The 18,525-nt window shown below is 52.2% G+C and overlaps 2 protein-coding genes across 2 annotated transcripts in view; one reads left to right on the plus strand and one right to left on the minus strand.

The window, feature by feature from the left end:
• The window catches only part of LOC119103932 (myosin heavy chain IB-like), a 16,376-nt gene extending 8,757 nt beyond the window's left edge, over positions 1-7,619 (minus strand). The window contains exon 1 of the mRNA XM_037227635.1: positions 7,562-7,619. Within this exon, the coding sequence (XP_037083530.1) occupies positions 7,562-7,611 (50 nt within the window). The 5' untranslated portion in view covers positions 7,612-7,619. The remainder of the gene's footprint in view (positions 1-7,561) is intronic.
• The window catches only part of LOC119101179 (saccharopine dehydrogenase-like oxidoreductase), a 52,122-nt gene that overhangs the window by 30,383 nt on the left and 3,214 nt on the right, over positions 1-18,525 (plus strand). The window contains exons 7-8 of the mRNA XM_037224461.1: positions 15,220-15,311; positions 18,343-18,507. Of these exons, the coding sequence (XP_037080356.1) occupies positions 15,220-15,311; positions 18,343-18,507 (257 nt within the window). The remainder of the gene's footprint in view (positions 1-15,219; positions 15,312-18,342; positions 18,508-18,525) is intronic.

Consider the following 18,525-nt stretch of genomic DNA (forward strand, 5'->3'; position numbering starts at 1 on the left):
GGTGACGGGGGCAGCTGTGCTCAGTCACAGGCGACCCGTATAAAACGGCCAGAAGTTCTGCCTTGACATCACACCTCACCCACCAGCCAGCCATGAAGAGCTTCCTCCTCGTCATCGCTGCCGCTCTGGCCTGCGCCACAGCCAGGCCCCAGCGTCCTGGGGGACCGGAGCAGGGCCCTGCCGGAGCCGGGCCAGAGCAGTCCGGTCCGGAGGGGAACAATGCCTGGCCGGAGTCCTGGAACGAGGAGAACTGGCCCGAATCCTGGGATCCGGAGAACTGGCCTGAGTCCTGGAATCCGGAGAACTGGCCCGAGTCCTGGGATCCGGAGAACTGGCCCGAGTCCTGGGATCCGGAGAACTGGCCCGAGTCCTTGGAATGAGGAGAACTGGCCCGAGTCCTGGAACGCGAAAGAACGCGCAAGAGTCCTGGAATGGGGGAAACTGGCCGGAGTCCTGGAATGCGGAAAACCGTCCGGAGTCCTGGAATCCGGAGAACTGGCCCGAGTCCTGGATCCGGAGAACTGGCCCGAGTCCTGGAATCCGGAGAACTGGCCCGAGTCCTGGGACAATGGAGCCGAGATTGCTGCCGGCAAGTAGAAGATTGAACAACCGTACCCGCCGTCGGACATGGTCAGATGCCGTGTCGGGCGGCGGGTAGACATGGCATCTGACCATGTGTACCCGCCAATGGAATACCCTCTCTGCAGTGTATTCCATTCGCTTACACTATGGCTACGACGACCCAGCATGTTCAAGACCCCCGGTGAATGAGAAGTGTTTGCAGCTTGCTGCTGGTTGTTCGGTGCGATAGAGAGCAGCATCGTGTAGCAGCTCCTCTGTAGCACCAGCAGTAGCAGCTCCAGCTTAGAGGCGAGCACCGGTCGCGGTTTTTTTCTGGCTGTCTTGCCCAGCCGGCATTCCAGCCGCTGTTCTTCGCTTGAATATTGATGTGGTCCTTCGCTCATGTCACCTTTCCTATTAGATACCTTGCATTTTGACTGAAGAACTATCTAGTACACTGTGTAAGCGTTCCTTGTGAAGGTTTCAACCCATGGCAGGAAACTGGGATGATGTTTGGGATGATGTTTGATGTTTGTCAGACATTGATAAGCAAATGAAATACATTTGAATTGACGACCGAATTCACAACTGTGTCTCCAAAGTTGTCACAGCTCTTGTATCATCAAAACAGGAGCATGTGGCGGCTCTGCTGAGCGCCTAAAGCTGGGGCTCCTCCCCTGGACGGTGCAGTACAGGTCTTATGACGGATGGGTTGTGAGTTCTACACCTTTTTCCGTTTGTATGTCATTTAGGCGAGATGTGAGAGCAACAGTTAAGCACGCTCACAGTATGCATGAGATTTGTTGCGCATGAAGCTTAGCTTCATCTGACGTTGATATCCTTAAACTGGCCGAGCGACACGGCGCGGAGGTAAAACGTGAACCTATTCCAGCTGTGTCAGAGGGCGACGGTGGTTTTTGTCAGACCGTATACAAAACGGTGCGCCAAGTCACAGAACGATCGTGAAAATTCACCAGATTTAGGTACTGGTCGGGGCCAAATGCAGAACAGTTTTGCCACGGGCAACGACTCCTTTCGGACGCCGGTGTATGCAATGCCAGGTCAAATGCATGACTACCGCGTGTGGTGAAAGTTGAAGAAAAAAAAGGAAGTCGTACCTGTCGGGAAATGCCTTAACATTTTGCTGTGTAGATGCTCGGAACAACTCTAAGTTTTCAGGCGATAGCTGTGAAAAGCATTTCTCTTCCCAATTTCAAGCTGTTGCATTCATGAGGTTGTGGACAAAAGTACGCATAGAAAAGTTAGTATGGCAGTTGTTCGTAAGACGAATTAGTGTGTCCCCAGTTCGTCCGTATATATTGGGAGGGAAAACAGCGAGAAAAAGTGAAGACAAGTTGTTTAGATTAAAACAAGTTGCAATTCGTAGCGTCAAAAGCTCGTACGTAAAAAGTTCGTGTAGGATGCAAAAGTTGTTATGGTGATGTGTAATGCAAGCACCCAAAGCTCGTACGCAAATGCTCGTAAGGGGTAAACTTCGTTTGACAAAATACCGAACGCTTAAGAGCATCTGCAGATGTGTGATGTGAATTTTAATGTTTATTTGGTGCCGGGCCTCGGATGAATTGTCAGCTGCGGTGCCACCGCATCATATTCACCGGGGACGGGGGCAGGCAATGGCGGTGGACAGCGGCAGTCGCATATGACAAGTTAAATATTGTGATCAGCATAGCTCTTCAAGATGTGGAATTAAACCGTTCGACGGCCAGCAGATGAACCCTTATCAAAATGCACTGTACTACATGTCGTGTCACGAGTCAGCTGGACGGAAACAGCAGGGTAAAACATGTGTATATATATCCATATGTGTCGTGCACGTGTGTGTATGTAGACAAAGCGCCAAAGTGCTGTACTTCCGCGTCCGAAATCAGTCACGGGGTTGTTTCGTGCATGCGATCAGCGCTCCTTCACCTAAGAATGAGCGTACTTCACTCAGAGCAGTACTCTGGGCATATGGCCGTCGAGCTCACGCGATGCAGGACGGGAAGTAGTCCTTTGCCGAATACGCATTGGTCCACGCGACGCATGGCTATCTTCTGCCCGGTGGAGAACGGCCTCGGTGCCTTCGCTGCGATGCGCCACTTGCAGTTTACCACTTCATTTACCTATCTCCACATTTCAGTGAAGAGTGGTTACGCTATTTTTGACGAGAAGCTTCAGTTCTTACTATCATTGGTGACCACTCGCGTTCTTGCCACGACTCAGCTGTTTTCATGTTGGACTAATGTAGGATTTTTAGCCATTTACGCACCTGCGTTCTCACTTAGCTATTATGGGCGCAAAGTGACCTTAGAAGTTGGCACGCCCTAAAACTAACCAACAACAAAATCAAAATATACTCTGGAATGGGTAGGAGAATGATTCCGTCGATGTTTGGCTTTGTTTGCAAGTGCTCTGTGTGTGGTCAAAATCGGGGAACCGCTGTTCGGCTTTATTTACAAGTTCTGTATATCAGGTCGAAACCGGGGCGGCGCAGTTCGGCTTTATTCACAAGTGCTGTATATCAGGTCGAAACCGGGGCGGCGTAGTTCGGCTTTATTCACAAGTGCTGTATATCAGGTCGAAACCGGGACGGCGCTGTTCGGCTTTGTTTACAAGTTCTGTGTATCAGGTCGTAGCCGGGACGGCGCTGTTCGGCTTTATTCACAAGTGCTGTATATCAGGTCGAAACCGGGGCGGCGCAGTTCGGCTTTATTCACAAGTGCTGTATATCAGGTCGAAACCGGGACGGCGCTGTTCGGCTTTGTTTACAAGTTCTGTGTATCAGGTCGTAGCCGGGGCGGCGCAGTTCGGCTTTATTCACAAGTGCTGTATATCAGGTCGAAACCGGGGCGGCGCAGTTCGGCTTTATTCACAAGTGCTGTATATCAGGTCGAAACCGGGACGGCGCTGTTCGGCTTTGTTTACAAGTTCTGTGTATCAGGTCGTAGCCGGGACGGCGCTGTTCGGCTTTGTTTACAAGTTCTGTGTATCAGGTCGAAACCGGGACGGCCGCATCAGGGCGCTGCGCTACACATGAAAACCCTCCGGCAAAAACTGTAAGGTTGAGTGGAGTTGCCTTAGTTACGATGTGTTGTAGCGGTCTTTACAACAGTATTCACGTAGCAGGGACTATGCTCCCGAAGCCATCTCTGCAACATTCGCTCACATTTTGTATGGAAGCATGACAGACATTGACGCCGTGTTAGAGGGCCACGGGTCTGTCTTCTGAAGTGGCTGTAAATGTGACGTCACTGCATTCATCAAGCGACGGCATGTGTATGTTATGGCATGGGATATAGTCGCTCCTCTTTTTTTGCGTTAGCTGCGACAAAAAGAGGCAGCAGAACTGTTACTGCCCAGGAATAGCCTGACCATTGGATTAAATGTTACGCTTGAATGGATCGGACCCACCGACGCTTTGCTGATTTTAAGTTTGGATTGTTGCGACATGTCTTCCTGATTCGCACGCTATTGTCCTTGCTGGTAGACGTGCGCTCTATACTTGAATATTTATGCAGCCTTTTGGCTTCAATATGATTCGTACGGGACGTAGTTACGCAGTCCAAAATGCTGCGACGTAGTCCGCCAATAATACAAGTGTGGAAGACATCATATTGCCTGTCAAGCTTTGTGGGGTTAAAGTGCCGCTTTCTAGAACATTTTCCTCGTTCAACAAATTACACAGTTGTGAAGCATGTTCGGGGCCGGCCTAGTACACTCCAGATATATGTGACGCATATTAAAAGGCATTCCTCGAAATTAAGAAACTCTGTCCTTTTTGCCGAGATTCCTGGCGAATAAACCATCGTTCTGTGCATCGACGCACAGGTAGAGGGGTAGACATTTCCTGAGAAATATGGAAGTTGAACCGCGAGGTAGTCATATATTTGGCTACGCATTAAATGCGCCAGTGTCTCATTCAAAGAAGCTATGCGCATTCTTTGGTCGAACGCTCCAAGGTTTCGCTCAATTAATTAGGTCTGGCCAGTACGTACCAAACGCCGTGGGCGCGTAGGTTTGAGAGGAAACGATGCAGCAAAGCTTGTGACATGCGCCCTGAGTTTAACCTGAGTTACACACACCCTGTACCAAAACTTTGCACACCCTGAGTTAATGCCATGGTGTACGCCTCGCCCTTTTAGCATGGGCCAAAAGTGAACGAGTGATTGCCTGCATTTAAATTTTTTAAAAATTGGCCGACACAAAGTATTTTCTAGTTCGGTCTACCTAAGAACAGGTAACATATGATACCAAAAGGCCGTTACTCAACCAAAACGATCCCTCCACATCTGAAGATTTCCAAGTCTGCACTTAACGTCTGCCGGAACGCTGTGGACTAAAACGCGTTGATAATTACGTACGATGGGGTAGTACTGACTTCCCATCGTGCCTGCGTTAAGGCCATAACGTTGCAGAATGATTGCAACGTAAAACAAGAGGATGAAATGCATCATTCTTCTTAACGGTATATTAATGCTGCAAGCAATTTTTGAGATAAAAACTTGTTACCTTTTTGCGAGCAAAAAAGATACCGTGTGAATGAGGAAAATGTGCTAGTGTTCGACATACGCAGGTGATTGGGTGAATGAAAAAGTTAATTGAAATACATTCCCTGTGCACCAGCTCTGCAAAGTTTTGGCATTAACACAGGCGCAGTTGGAGACAATATCCACCCAGTGGCACTTCAATTTTGACAGCGTTTTAGTCCGCTCATGTGTTACAGTCGAGTGTTACAGTCGAGCACGCAAAAGTGGTAGTATTTGACGTAACTGGGATTTGTTAGGATCGAAATATGTCCTCGACAGTATCAGAACAGACAACTGTTTCTCCTTTCCATTCAAAAGCGATTGTTGGCGTTTGTAGCAGTGATACCCGAATGAGGTTAAGCCTGAAAGGATGCTCGATGCGCCATTGGCAGTATTGATTATGATACAGACCAGTGGTTAGATGGCCATAAGGACCTTTGTAAAGCTATAGAGGGAGGCCATGGTTGTGTTGGTTTTATTCTAGTTTTAGGAGCTGCACAAACATATGGCCAGTGGTGGTGTTTGTCCGTCCCGATAGCTCAGTTGGCTGGAGCGCCTGCCTTACGATCCACCCTTCCGTGGCGAGGTACATTCGAGTCGCTGTAGGCACTCGCTATTTGCCCTCGATTAGGATGACCTGTGACCGGTGGTACCTACCGTGCTAAAGGTCAGAAGAGGTCGGAGGGCAGAAAGGGTCGTGTCGAGCATTCCGGCGCGTTAAGCCTTTGCCACTAAATTCTGCCGTTGACCTGAATTTTGCGATCGGTGGAAAGGGCAGTGGGGTGGCTTAGAGCTCACCCAACAAGCACTGCTTTGCGTGGGCTCTGATCCCAGAGATCCATCCATTCAAAAGGCTCAGGCTTAATCTTAACTGAAATCGGTGAAAACTGCGACCAGTCAGTTCGTGTTCACATTCACACTCGTCAGAAAGGGCAGATTGTCCCGAGCTTTCCGCTCGAGAACGATCTGAGCAAGACTTATCGCGCTATCGGAACTACCTTATTAAGTCCAGTTCATTCATCAAGGAAATCGTAGAGCACGTGGCTGAACGGTGTACTCAGTTTTTCAAGCCATCACAAGATCGAATTTATTTTAGTGGCACGGATCGTTGTGCATTGGTTGACGTACATGTTTTGTTTTGTTTTTTGTTATTGATTATGTGCGTGCTGTCCTCTGTGTTAAACAAACGGAACGCTTTGTCCAGTTCGGTCGGAAGTTGTCAGCAATAGCGGGCCCATAACCAAACCACACAAAACCGGCCCTACTCGTTCTCCTAATTCTCCTCGCCATTATTTGATCCATTTCAACCCGCTAGTGATGGTGCCGAGGTGTATGTTCTGATGTTGACATTAACGAAAGTAGATGATGGATGCCTTTTCCCGGCGAATACTGCCCATGTCAAGGCTCCAAGACACGTCCACGCAATCCTTGTTTGCCCGAATGACGCATGAGCGCAAAATAATCGGTTGAAGCTTCATGATACTGCAACAGGCATATAACCAACCCGCTTTTGACAAACATTGCGTAAGTGAGGTTTCGCTTTCGTTCATTAATGCATGGCAGTTACAGAGCCTAAGCATACGATGTGCCACTGAACAAACCTATTGTCTTCGTAATGCCTCATGCGTCATGGGCACCGACCCCTCCGCCAGTTCAGGACATCACATCGACCATCAATGCCACTGCATTCTGGGTATGATAAATGCAAGATCAAAGTTCAGAATCATGTGCTATATTTCGACCTGGCGCTGTGGGACGTTCACAAAAATATGCGTATTGTGTATTTCACGCCCGCATTCAAGCCAAACGTACGGCAGTGGGTTGGAAAAGGGAGAACATGGACGAAGAGGCTACTGGATGTATACGCAAAGACCAACGGTTGTGATGGAACTGCAACATCGAAGCGAATGACATCCACGTCAAGACCAGGACACGTTATCCGCGACACACGCTGCAGACACGTTGTTTTTCTTTGCCCTAACCACCCGTCCTCTGCGCACGGCAGTTGCAGTTGTTGGATATTCTACTTGCCGGCAGCAGTCTCGGCTCCAGTGTTCCAGGACTCGGGCCAGTTCTCCGGATTCCAGGACTCGGGCCAGTTCTCCGGATCCCAGGACTCGGGCCAGTTTTCTGGATCCCAGGACTCGGGCCAGTTCTCTGGATCCCAGGACTCAGGCCAGTTTCCCGCATTCCCGGACTCCTGCCCGTTCTTCGCGTTCCAAGACTCCGGCCAGTCCTCCATATTCCAGGACTCCGGCCAGTTCTCCGGATCCCAGGACTCGGGCCAGTTCTCCGGATCCCAGGACTCGGGCCAGTTCTCCGGATCCCAGGACTCAGGCCAGTTCTCCGGATCCCAGGATTCGGGCCAGTTCTCCTCGTTCCAGGACTCCGGCCAGGCATTGTTCCCCTCCGGACCGGACTGCTCTGGCCCGGCTCCGGCAGGGCCCTGCTCCGGTCCCCCAGGACGCTGGGGCCTGGCTGTGGCGCAGGCCAGAGCGGCAGCGATGACGAGGAAGCTCTTCATGGCTGGTTGGTGGGTGAGGTGATGCTCAAGGCAGAACTTCTGGCCGTTATATACGGGTCGCCTGTGACTGAGCGCAGCTGCCCCCGTCATCAGCCACCGTCCCGGCATTGTCATCCACATGTGGCCGCTCTGCGGAGTCATTGGATAGCTATGGCGCGGTAGCGGACTGGGCCATGCTCTTGGTCGCGTGAGTGAAGCCCAGGTATTGGTGTCAGACTGGTGGCAAGAGGTTGTCCGGTTTTTGTCTCACCAAACGATGACATGACTATGTCTGTCTGTCATATATCATGGCTCTCTCTCCCTCTCTCGCTCTCTTTCGTTCTCTCTCCCGCACGCACGCACGCACGCATGCACGCATGCACGCACGCACGCACGCCACGCACTCACTCACTCACTCACTCACTCACTCACTCACTCACTCACCGCACCTTCACGAATTACATTGTGAGGAGTGTTGCGCCGTATGCATTTGGAAAACACGCTGGGTTCCACATAAAGATCTCATTTTCGTAGCATGTAAGCTGGAGGTGAGGGTGCTGCGTTTTGTGTGAAGATTTTCCTCCCGTTGGGTATTTTCCGGACGCACTGGGGCATACAGCCTCGAACACACCCGGGAGTTCGCTTTGGAAATATGGTGCTCCACTTGTTTCGCGGTTTTTTCAAGTAAGACGGGAAGCACGTTTTGGATTTTAGAATGTTCTCAAAAGACGCAGACCACCGATAATGCTGTCACTTTGTAAGGTTTCGGGAAACTAGCCGCAAAGTCACGGCCAAACACGCTGATATTTTATAGTCAGTTTGCCGCGCTGTGCTCTCATGTTTGAAAGCATGGGCATTTATCCGAAAAAAACTTCGTGTTAAACGGAGCATGCGACGCCTTTGTACTGTTCACTTATTGTCAGGTCTGACCCATACGATTTGATCAGGAACACCAGGTTTTTTTCGAAATCCTGCATTGCTCAGAATTTCGAATTGAAATAGCCGCTTCTGCGGGAGAATGTCATTAGGCTCCCTGCTTCCCAATATGAAAGTAATTAATTTTATTTAGTTTGTTTTTCCGACGTGTGTGCTCGGCAATGTTTGCAACACAGTAATTGATCAAAATATTTCTTTTAAATGCTACGAAAGCTTGAAACACCCTGTGTAGACAAAAATATATGTGAACATGAAGCTGTTGTCGAGCGGATTCAACAGTAAGTTATACTATGGCTTTGATTTCTCTCCCATGGCGCCTACTACAGTAGCTCTTTTGGAAGCGCTCTTTGGCTGTAATAAACATTGAATCACATGGTTTTAATTGATGCACTGGTTCAAACTGCAAACAATGCGCTTCTCGGTACCTAGCCTCTGCCGCCCGCTGTGTCAATCACAAACGTTAGTTTGTGCTGACATTCGGTAACAGCCGACATTAGCCCCAGCAGATTCTGCCATCGTCTTGACGACGGTTGTCACGACTGCAGGGGAGGAGCTTAGTGCTGTTACGAAGCGTTGGCAGCGTAATTTGGACTAGAAAATGGGTAAGATTTATAACATAATTATGTTTTGGTGGTGCTGCAGTGGCACTACTGAGTGATATTTCCAGACATAATTGGTTCTGAGGTTACAGTCGAGTATGTTTTTGATTTGTGCCCGAAAGGTAGGACAATTCCGTCAAGTTAAAGCGACATGTAATTGCACCGGAATAAAAAAGGAATGCCTGGGAAAAACGAAAGGGATCGGTGAGATGACGTAACCGGAGTTGTGTGACTGGGACGACGTTAGAGAGAGAAAAAGAGAATGAGAGAGAAACAAAAAACAGAGGGACAGATACAGAGGGACAGGGACAGAGATAGAGGGACAGGGACATATTGTTCTCCATGCGCACAGTCTCTCACAGTCTCTCGCTCTTTACCTTGAGATGCTCTGCGGGCAGCGGTCCATTTTCGCCGAGCGTAAGACTGCCGTACGGCGCACTAGTTTCAAATGTCGTATGGTGCGACATTCAAGGCATGCAACTTGAAACATGAACAAAGTACAATGAGCGAAAAATGGAATAGATGAGGTAAAATAATAAAAAAAACAGGAAATGACGAGTAGAATCCTTTTGTGAGCCAACTTTGATGGGCCGTCTTCTTCATACAATAGATACCCCTTGACTGGACAGAGAGCGGCCACATGTGGATGACAATGCCGGGACAGCGGCTGATGACGGGGGCAGCTGTGCTCAGTCACAGGCGACCCGTATATAACGGCCAGAAGTTCTGCCTTGAGCATCACCTCGCCCACCAACCAGCCATGAAGAGCTTCCTCGTCATCGCTGCCGCTCTGGCCTGCGCCACGGCCAGGCCCCAGCGTCCTGGGGGACCGGAGCAGGGCCCTGCCGGAGCCGGGCCAGAACAGTCCGGTCCGGACAGTGCTTGGCCAGAGTCCTGGAATGAGGAGAACTGGCCCGAATCCTGGGATCCGGAGAACTGGCCTGAGTCCTGGGACCCGGAGAACTGGCCCGAGTCCTGGGATCCGGAGAACTGGCCCGAGTCCTGGGATCCGGAGAACTGGCCCGAGTCCTGGGATCCGGAGAACTGGCCCGAGTCCTGGAACGCGAAGAATGGGCAAGAGTCCGGGAATGCAGGGAACTGGCCCGAGTCCTGGGATCCGGAGAACTGGCCCGAGTCCTGGGATCCGCAGAACTGGCCCGAGTCCTGGAATCCGGAGAACTGGCCCGAGTCCTGGAATCCGGAGAACTGGCCCGAGTCCTGGAACAATGGAGCTGATATTGCTGCCGGCAAGTAGAAGATTGAACAACCGTACCGGCTGTTTGACATGGTCAGACGCCAGCTTCTCTGCGGCGTCTGCCATCCGCTTACACTACGACTACGACGACCCAACATGGCCAAGACCCCAGGCGAAGGAGCAGGAAATCGATCACACCTTGCTGGTCGTTGTTCCGGGTGACGTACAGACGGAAGGATCGTGCTATTCCAGCTTAGAGACGAGCGCCGTTCGCGCTTTTTTCTGGTTGTCTTTTGCCCAGCTTGCATTCCAGCCAATGTTCTTCGCTTGAACACCCATGCCTCCCACGTCACATTTCGCATTCGGCACCGTACAGGTTACCTGTAAAAATGATTCCGTGTAATACACCACACAAGCGCACCTTTGTCAAGATGTCTTCGTCAGTGATGTGTTCTACTCGAAGGGCTCGAGTGGAACACATAGCTGTGCCTATCTGAACAGTGCCCGGCTTTATTCCCATGTGCCGAGCCACGCACGATTGGCTTGGCGAGCTACAGCCAGTCGACAACGCTCAGAGGACTGGCTGGTTAGCAAGCGAGGATTGATGTGGTCGTGCATTCTCACATTAATCAACGCCAAAACGCAGCCAAGCCGGAGGGTTACGACGGTCTATATCGAATAGCCTGCGTAGACGAGCTTGGACGATGTGAATTTGGGATACAGTTTGTGCTGTGTGAGGCTGATATAGAACAAGGCTCTTTCTTCAACACATCCAAGTTTGTGTTGTAAAATTGCCGGTTCGGCCATGAGTTTGCTGTTAGTAAGGTTTGCCCTCCAGCCCCCCCCCCCCCCCCCCCCCAGAGGACTGGAGCGTTTTACTGAGATGATTCGAAATGTCCTGAAGCAGCCGCCGTAATGTCACGATTCCAGCTCCACAGGCAGCCTGGTGCGAATAGTGTGACACCAGTTGGCCGTAGTGTTCTGAGGCAGACTGGAGCGCGAGAGGGTCGTGTTTCGTGCCGTTCAGCGCAGCAACACGGCCGTCGTGCACTGCGTCCGTTCGCTCTGGCTAGTTGTCCGTTGATCTATCCACACCGGTCGCTATGTGGCCTTTGCTGAATCACTAACGCGTGATGACGGGGCTCCATACCGCTTCCTTTCGACACGTAAGAATGCTAGGACATAATCCGAGGCATATGGCCTCACGATGCGATCCTAGGTAGTTCAGGAATATTGCGGTTGTCATCAATTTCACGTAGCACGCACCACAAACATGGTTGCTTTGAAAGCAACGAGGTTTGTTTTAACTTATTATGTTGATTGCAAAAAACAAAGCCCTCTGGTCTGGTGCCCAATCTCGTAAGGATATTAGCTATGTGGGACCAGCACGATCCAGCCTAGTTTTGCCTTAGCGTTGTCTGAATGAAATCTGGCCCGACCGTCAAAACCTGATCCCACAAATCACCATTACGTTATCAAGAAAGTCAAGTCAGGATGCCGCAAGGTGGATCTATTGCACACAGGCAAAGCACGGAATAGAGGGGTCGACAATGCGAAAGTCGCACGGGCAGCAGCAGAGTACGACACTGGGGAACAAGATTGCAGACAACGAACACACGGACAGAACCGAGGTTCGTTAGTAGCGCTGGTGGGTGGGGGCTGTGTTCCATTGACGGCCTATCTGCTGGGAGAAGTCCCATCACCGGATCCTGAAGGCTCGGGCCAGCTGCTTTCGGTCCAGGACTCTGGCGAGGACTGGTGAGATTCTCCGGTCCAGGACGACTGAGACCCGCCGGTCCAGGACTGTGGCCAGCTACCTTCGGTCCAGGACTCTGGCGAGGACTGGTGAGATTCTCCGGTCCAGGACGGCTGAGATCCCCCGGTCGAGGACTGTGGCCAGCTGCCTTCGGTCCAGGACTCTGGCGAGGACTGGTGAGATTCTCCGGTCCAGGACGGCTGAGATCCCCCGGTCGAGGACTGTGGCCAGCTGCCTTCGGTCCAGGACTCTGGCCAGGACTGGTGAGATTCTCCGGTCCAGGACGGCTGAGATCCCCCGGTCGAGGACTGTGGCCAGCTGCTCTCGGTCCAGGACTCTGGCGAGGACTGTTGAGATTCTCCGGTCCAGGACGGCTGAGATCCCCCGGTCGAGGACTGTGGCCAGCTGCCTTCGGCCCAGGACTCTGGTGAGGGCTGGTGAGATCCCTCGGTCCAGGACTGTGGCCAGCTGCCTTCGGTCCAGGGCTCTGGCGAGGACTGGTGAGAGGACGGGTGAGATCCCCCGGTCCAGGACTGTGGCCAGCTGCCTTCGGTCCAGGTCTCTGGCCAAGATTGCTGAGATCCCCCAGTCCAGGACTGTGACCAGCTGCCTTCGGTCCACGACTGCGGCCAGGACTGCTGAGATTCTCCGGTCCAGGATTCGGACCCAGGGTCAATGCCTTCAGAGCCCATAGGTCCGGAGCCCATAGGTCCGGAGCCCATAGGTCCGTCAGGACGCTGGGGTCTGGCTGTGGCGCAGGCCAGAGCGGCAGCGATGACGAGTAAGCTCTTCATGGCTAGGCTGTGGGTGGGGTGATGCTCTATGCTGGCCTGCTGACCGTCGTATATATATGGGAGTGGGCACGGTGGCTGAACGCAGCTGCCCCCGTCAGCCACATCTGGCCCCCCTGCCTGGTCACGGACTGGCTATTGTTCGGTAGCAGACAGAGATTAAGACGTCTCACCTGTGGTGATGCTTGCCGAAAGACTGCTGCCGTATGGCGCTTTGAGGTCGCTGTAGTACGACAATGGCTCAGCGAGACACACTATCTATAATTTTCCGCTACCGTCATCACCGGGACCCTGCTCTGCCGCTCGCCGACCTGGCCGTTGTCAGTGCCGTTCTCGGCGACCGTTGTGGGCCCCGTATCCACTTTGTCCAGTGACTATGCACTGCGCCGTGCCAGGTGTTCGTGTTAGCTGCCTGACGCGTTACGTGGAGGGAACAGACGATTGGCCTTGTTCTCAACAGCGTTAGGTGCTCGTAGGAGCCGCGCCAAGTCCGGGAAAGGAGGCTAGAACCCACACTGCACTTGGATTGCAGCACTTAAATTTGCCAGACGATCAGACGGCAAAGACATGAGAATAACATTCGACATGCGTAAGATAAATTGTAAATATGCCTACGCCGTATTTTTCCTTGTTAAGTTGATGTGCTCTGGTTCATCACGGCCACGGCAAAACACGCCAAACACCATAAAATACCTTCTCGTTCTGCTATCTTTTTTTGACGTAACTGACTTTATAAGCTTTCAAGTTGATTGGCGTTGGTAGGTTTTTTGGTAACATCAGCACATTTTCAGCATTTGGGAGCGCCTGGGTGATGAATTCTTGTCTAAAGATTTCACTTCTTGTCTAAAGATGTCACTTTCCGTAACTCCCCGGCGAGAGCGGTTCCTGGCAAGCTGATGTCTGTCCTGGCTGAGGAATAGTGTGCCTGACGCCAATGCAGTCTGATAAAAACAGTCAAAATACGGTTAAAATGCCGTGCTATCACAAGTTTGGTAAGTCGTCTTGCGATATCAGCCTGAGTCACGTTTGAGACAGCCAGACTGGTTTAGATATACACACAGACACCAGACCCTGCTCTGCTGTGCTGATGCAGCCCTTCTATCGTCGTTATGTTGACAGCCAATAAGACATAACCTGGAGTGCTTTGCCGGTGGAGACGTGCCTTTTTACTGATCGGATAAGCCAATGTATACAAGGTCGGTCGGCCGTGGACCTTGCTTCCTTCTGGGTGGTCCCAAGCCGTTGAGGTGCGCGGCGGCCGCTCGACACGTCGTCGCCGGGCACGATCGCACGCCGCTCGGTCACCGGGCACGGCCGCTCGGTCACCGAGCACAGACACCCGACACGTCGTCGCCGAGCACGGCCGCTCGCCGCGCGGTCGCCGGGCACTGCCGCTCGGTCACCGGGCACGGCCGCCCGACACGTGGTCGCCGGGCACGGCCGCTCGCCGCTCGGTCGCCGGGCACGGCCGCTCGGTCACCGAGCACAGCCGCTCGACACGTGGTCGCCGGGCACGGCCGCTCGCTGCTCGGTCGCCGAGTACGGCCGCTCGCCATGTCGTGTACCGCACGGGTCCATAGCTCCATAGACCAAACACACACGTCGTCCCGCGTGTTCTTCAGCGACCTAGTGTTGAGCTCCACACTCGAGCGCCGACAGCCAAAGACATGTGTGAGAGACTGAAAGCAATATTGGTCTCGGGTGTGAAGAAGTCAGGCAGGTCAGGTGCAGGAGTTCAGTACCAACGTCAACCAATTTCCTGACGATATACGGCTTGTCTGGCAACAAGAGTCAGCCTCCAGCTCTTATCGAAGTACAACAGATTCGCTGGCATGTAAAATGTGTGAATAACCTCAAGACCAACGCTTGAAATATAATGAAAAAGCTGCGCGGACGGTCGTATTTCAACTTCATCTACAAAGGTGCTTCGAAACTTTGAACTCCGAAAACTCCGAAACTCCGGAACTTCGAACGTTCTCGCGTTACTTCGGTGTTTTCAACACGAAGGGGAAGCCCCTCGTTCTCGTATGTGTCCAATACGGTATGTCAGTCCAGTCAAATCATCCGCGCGGTGACCGTGCCACCTGTCTACTTGCTTTTGGTGGCGCCTGGCGAAAGAGACGAAACACCACTATGAGGACGTGCTCTTCTGTGCCTCCACTAGGGATTGCAGTGGCTTTGTTGAAGGCATTTTAGACAATCAGTAACGCTCAATATTTGATTGAAAGCCAAATAGCCCGCAGGCCTGCCTGTGGATCTGAGCTTTGGTCATGTCCATATTAGCGGTGCCTCCGTTCCGTCCCATGCCGTGCCGTGCCGTGCCGTGCCGTTGACACACCGTGTCTTTGCCAGGCGGCTGGTTGAGGACCGTGTCTATCACCGTCCTGCTGGCGGTGTTCGGACTGATGGCCAGCACCAAGTTCGGACGCACCCTGCTGGAAAAGGTAACGAACCGCCCCTTCCCCGCCGTATCCCTCCCCCCCCCCCCCCCCTGTTATGTAGCATCGCACGGCAAAGCGTTCATTCATTACCGGGTAATATGTGTCGGGATGCCTGTACATCCCGATCATGTACACCCAACATGAGTTGCGATGGCCTCAGTGTATCCTAACAAGGTATTTGCTGCCGCAGCGAGTCCCGCACAGCAAAAACCGGCAAAAAACAGCCCGCCGCTGGAGGGGACCCACCGGCGTATCATACGTCAGTGGGTCTTCACACCGCGATTACCGCCAGCATATCGCACCACTGAGCGAATAACCATCCCCTGTTGGTCCTGTCAATACTTGTGAATACCATTACATATGTGCACTGCGTGCTATGTATATATGGTCTAAGTATGTCTACATATCTTAGCAGTGAATTCCATTTTGCCACGGCACTCGGGGCGTCCTCTGAGTGTCTTTGACCGTCGTGAAGAGTTGCGGATTCCGTAAGAACAGGAGCACGATTGACCACATCTTAACTCTTGATACCGCAGTGCGAGCCGGATTTAGTAGCAAGCGTCATACCGGCGCCATCTTCTTTGACATAGAAAAAGCTTATGACACCACATGGAGACATGGAATTATGATGAAGTTACTCGATTGTGGCATCCGTGGTCACATGGGAAAGTTTTTACAAAACTTTCTGACTGACAGATTCTTTCGGGTGCGTGTTGGTTCTTATCAATCCGACAGGTATCCACAGGACAATGGTGTGCCTCAGGGCAGCGTATTAAGTGTCATTCTTTTCGCAGTGATGATAAACGACATAGGGGACACGCTTCCACATGGGATCAGCCGTTCTCTGTTTGTAGACGACTTTGCTATTTGGTGTAGCTCATCGACCACTCGCACGATGGAGCGACAGCTGCAGCTGGCTGTCACACGTCTGGAGAAGTGGAGTGTGCTCAACGGTTTCCGGTTTTCTACATCGAAGACAACTGCAGTTCATTTCTGTCGTCGTCGCCGTCACTGTCCTGATATGGAAATCAGGCTGTATGGGCAACGCGTCGCCAATGAGAATACCGCGAAATTTCTCGGTATACGCTTTGACCGACGCCTAACATACCGTGAGCACATCAGAAATCTCCGCGACAAATGTTTAAAATCTCTTAACATCCTAAGGTGCGTGGGACGTACGTCATACGGTGCTGATAGGAGGACACTCTTACTCCTATACCGCTCCCTGATTCGTTCAAAACTTGACTACGGCTGTTTTATCTACGACAGCTCATCAGACCTGATCAAACGTACTCTGAACACGGTGCATCACGCCGCACTCCGTATCGCCACAGGGGCTTTTCGGACATCGCCCATAGACAGTCTTCTGGTGGAGGCTCACGAGCCCCCACTAGCATTGCGAAGGCAGATGCTGGGACTGCGCTACACGTGCAAGCTGGCGCAGTTCCCAGATCATCCCACCTACAAAGCAGTGTTTTCGCGTAGCTTACGAAGGCTTTTCCTACGTCAACGGTCACCTAAAACTTCTCCCTTCTGTGTACGAATGAGAGAGCTTTTAGATGCGAGCGGCCTGAACCTACGGCGTGTCATCAGACCTAAACCCATGGAGACTGCTCCTTGGGAGCTAGCATCGCCAAGAGTGGATGTCTCTATCAAATATGCAAAAGCAACATGTCCTCATGGCGGAACTCAAAGGCGCAGCTTTAGAGCACATGGCCTCCTTTGACGGGTACAAGATGACTTATACAGATGGTTCGAAGACGGATGCAGGTGTAGGGTGCGCTTTTGTGTGCGGATCGACCACACGGTCATTCACACTGCCTTCACACGCGTCGGTCTACACTTCCGAGCTTATAGCCATTAGCAAAGCTCTCTGTTTTATTGAAGTGGACGATAGCAATCTGCATTTAATTCTTTCCGACTCCTTGAGCAGCCTGCTGGCTGTTAGCGGCTTCTCCCCGTCGAATCCACTTGTTCAGGACATTCAATCTCGTCTTAGCTCACTGGATCGAGCAGGAAAAACGGTCGTTCTATGCTGGATCCCAAGTCACGTGGGGATATGCGGAAATGATCTTGCTGACGCGGCAGCAAAAGCGCGCTACGACAGGGACTAGAATTCCTATAACACCACTACCTGCTCAAGACATGTACCCCGCAGTGTCGCTGTTTATGCAGAAGCGATGGCAGTTCTACTGGAACTCGCTGAGCGCCAACAAGCTGCAGTCGGTGAAACCCCGCATTGGATTATGGCAGTCCGTGCTTTCGGGACAATAGGGTGGAAGAAGTTGCCCTTTGCCGTTACGCATAGGTCACACATATGCTACGCACCGTCACCTGCTATTGGCTGGCGACAGACCATGCTGCGGTCGATGCTCTGATCCACTGACCGTGGCATCACGTACTGGTCGCTTGCCGCCACCTTACTGCAACGAGAGCGCAGTTTTTCGGACGCCACGTCCAGAGTCGCACGCTACGCGACTTTTTAGGGGATTCTTCGAACATCGTCGGGTTTGGTAAAGTGCTCCAGTTCCTTCGCGCTATAGATTTTCCTGTAATCTTCTCATCATGATGCTAGGGCCGATCATCATGGCTCTATAGGGTGACCTGATTGATGCACTTCTCTGATTGACGGCTCTGCATGAATCGATAGTTATGGGCGCTGCATGACCTTTAGCAGTCGATGCGCCCTAAATCCCCAAATCATCATCAAGAGTTAACGTGACGCAACATGGCTCAGGAAACATTTCACAGGAAATTTGCCCGGTAAAACGTTTCGCAGCACCGCGAATTGCATGCCTAAGGTTTAATCGTAATGTCCGTGTTGTCGCTGGATGAGTAATACTGGCGGAGTGGAGGAACAGTCACGGCGCATGAATTGCGGAGACATATCTGTAGGCGCACGGGTAGTGCAAGTTCGTCACACGCGCAGCAGTTTGCATTCAGCGCTGCTGATTGGGACCAGCGCCGCGCACGCGTGCCGCTGCGTGACGACCGTGACGGGCGTGACGGTGATTGTGCCTGCTCTGGCCCCCAGTTTCCGCGCTTCTTCACGCTGGGCGCCGTCAACCACGACGGGCCGACGCGCCAGCAGATGGCCGAGACGTCGTTCTCCATGACGTTCGTTGCGCAGGGCTGGAAGGAAAAGCGGCCGCAGGACGAGCAGCACACCTCACCGCCCGACCAGACGATGGTGGCCCGGGTACGTGGCAGACCCTTC

Source organism: Pollicipes pollicipes, unplaced genomic scaffold (assembly GCF_011947565.3).
Source record: "Pollicipes pollicipes isolate AB1234 unplaced genomic scaffold, Ppol_2.1 Scaffold_2555;HRSCAF=2994_pilon_pilon_pilon, whole genome shotgun sequence".
NCBI lineage: Eukaryota > Metazoa > Arthropoda > Thecostraca > Pollicipedomorpha > Pollicipedidae > Pollicipes > Pollicipes pollicipes.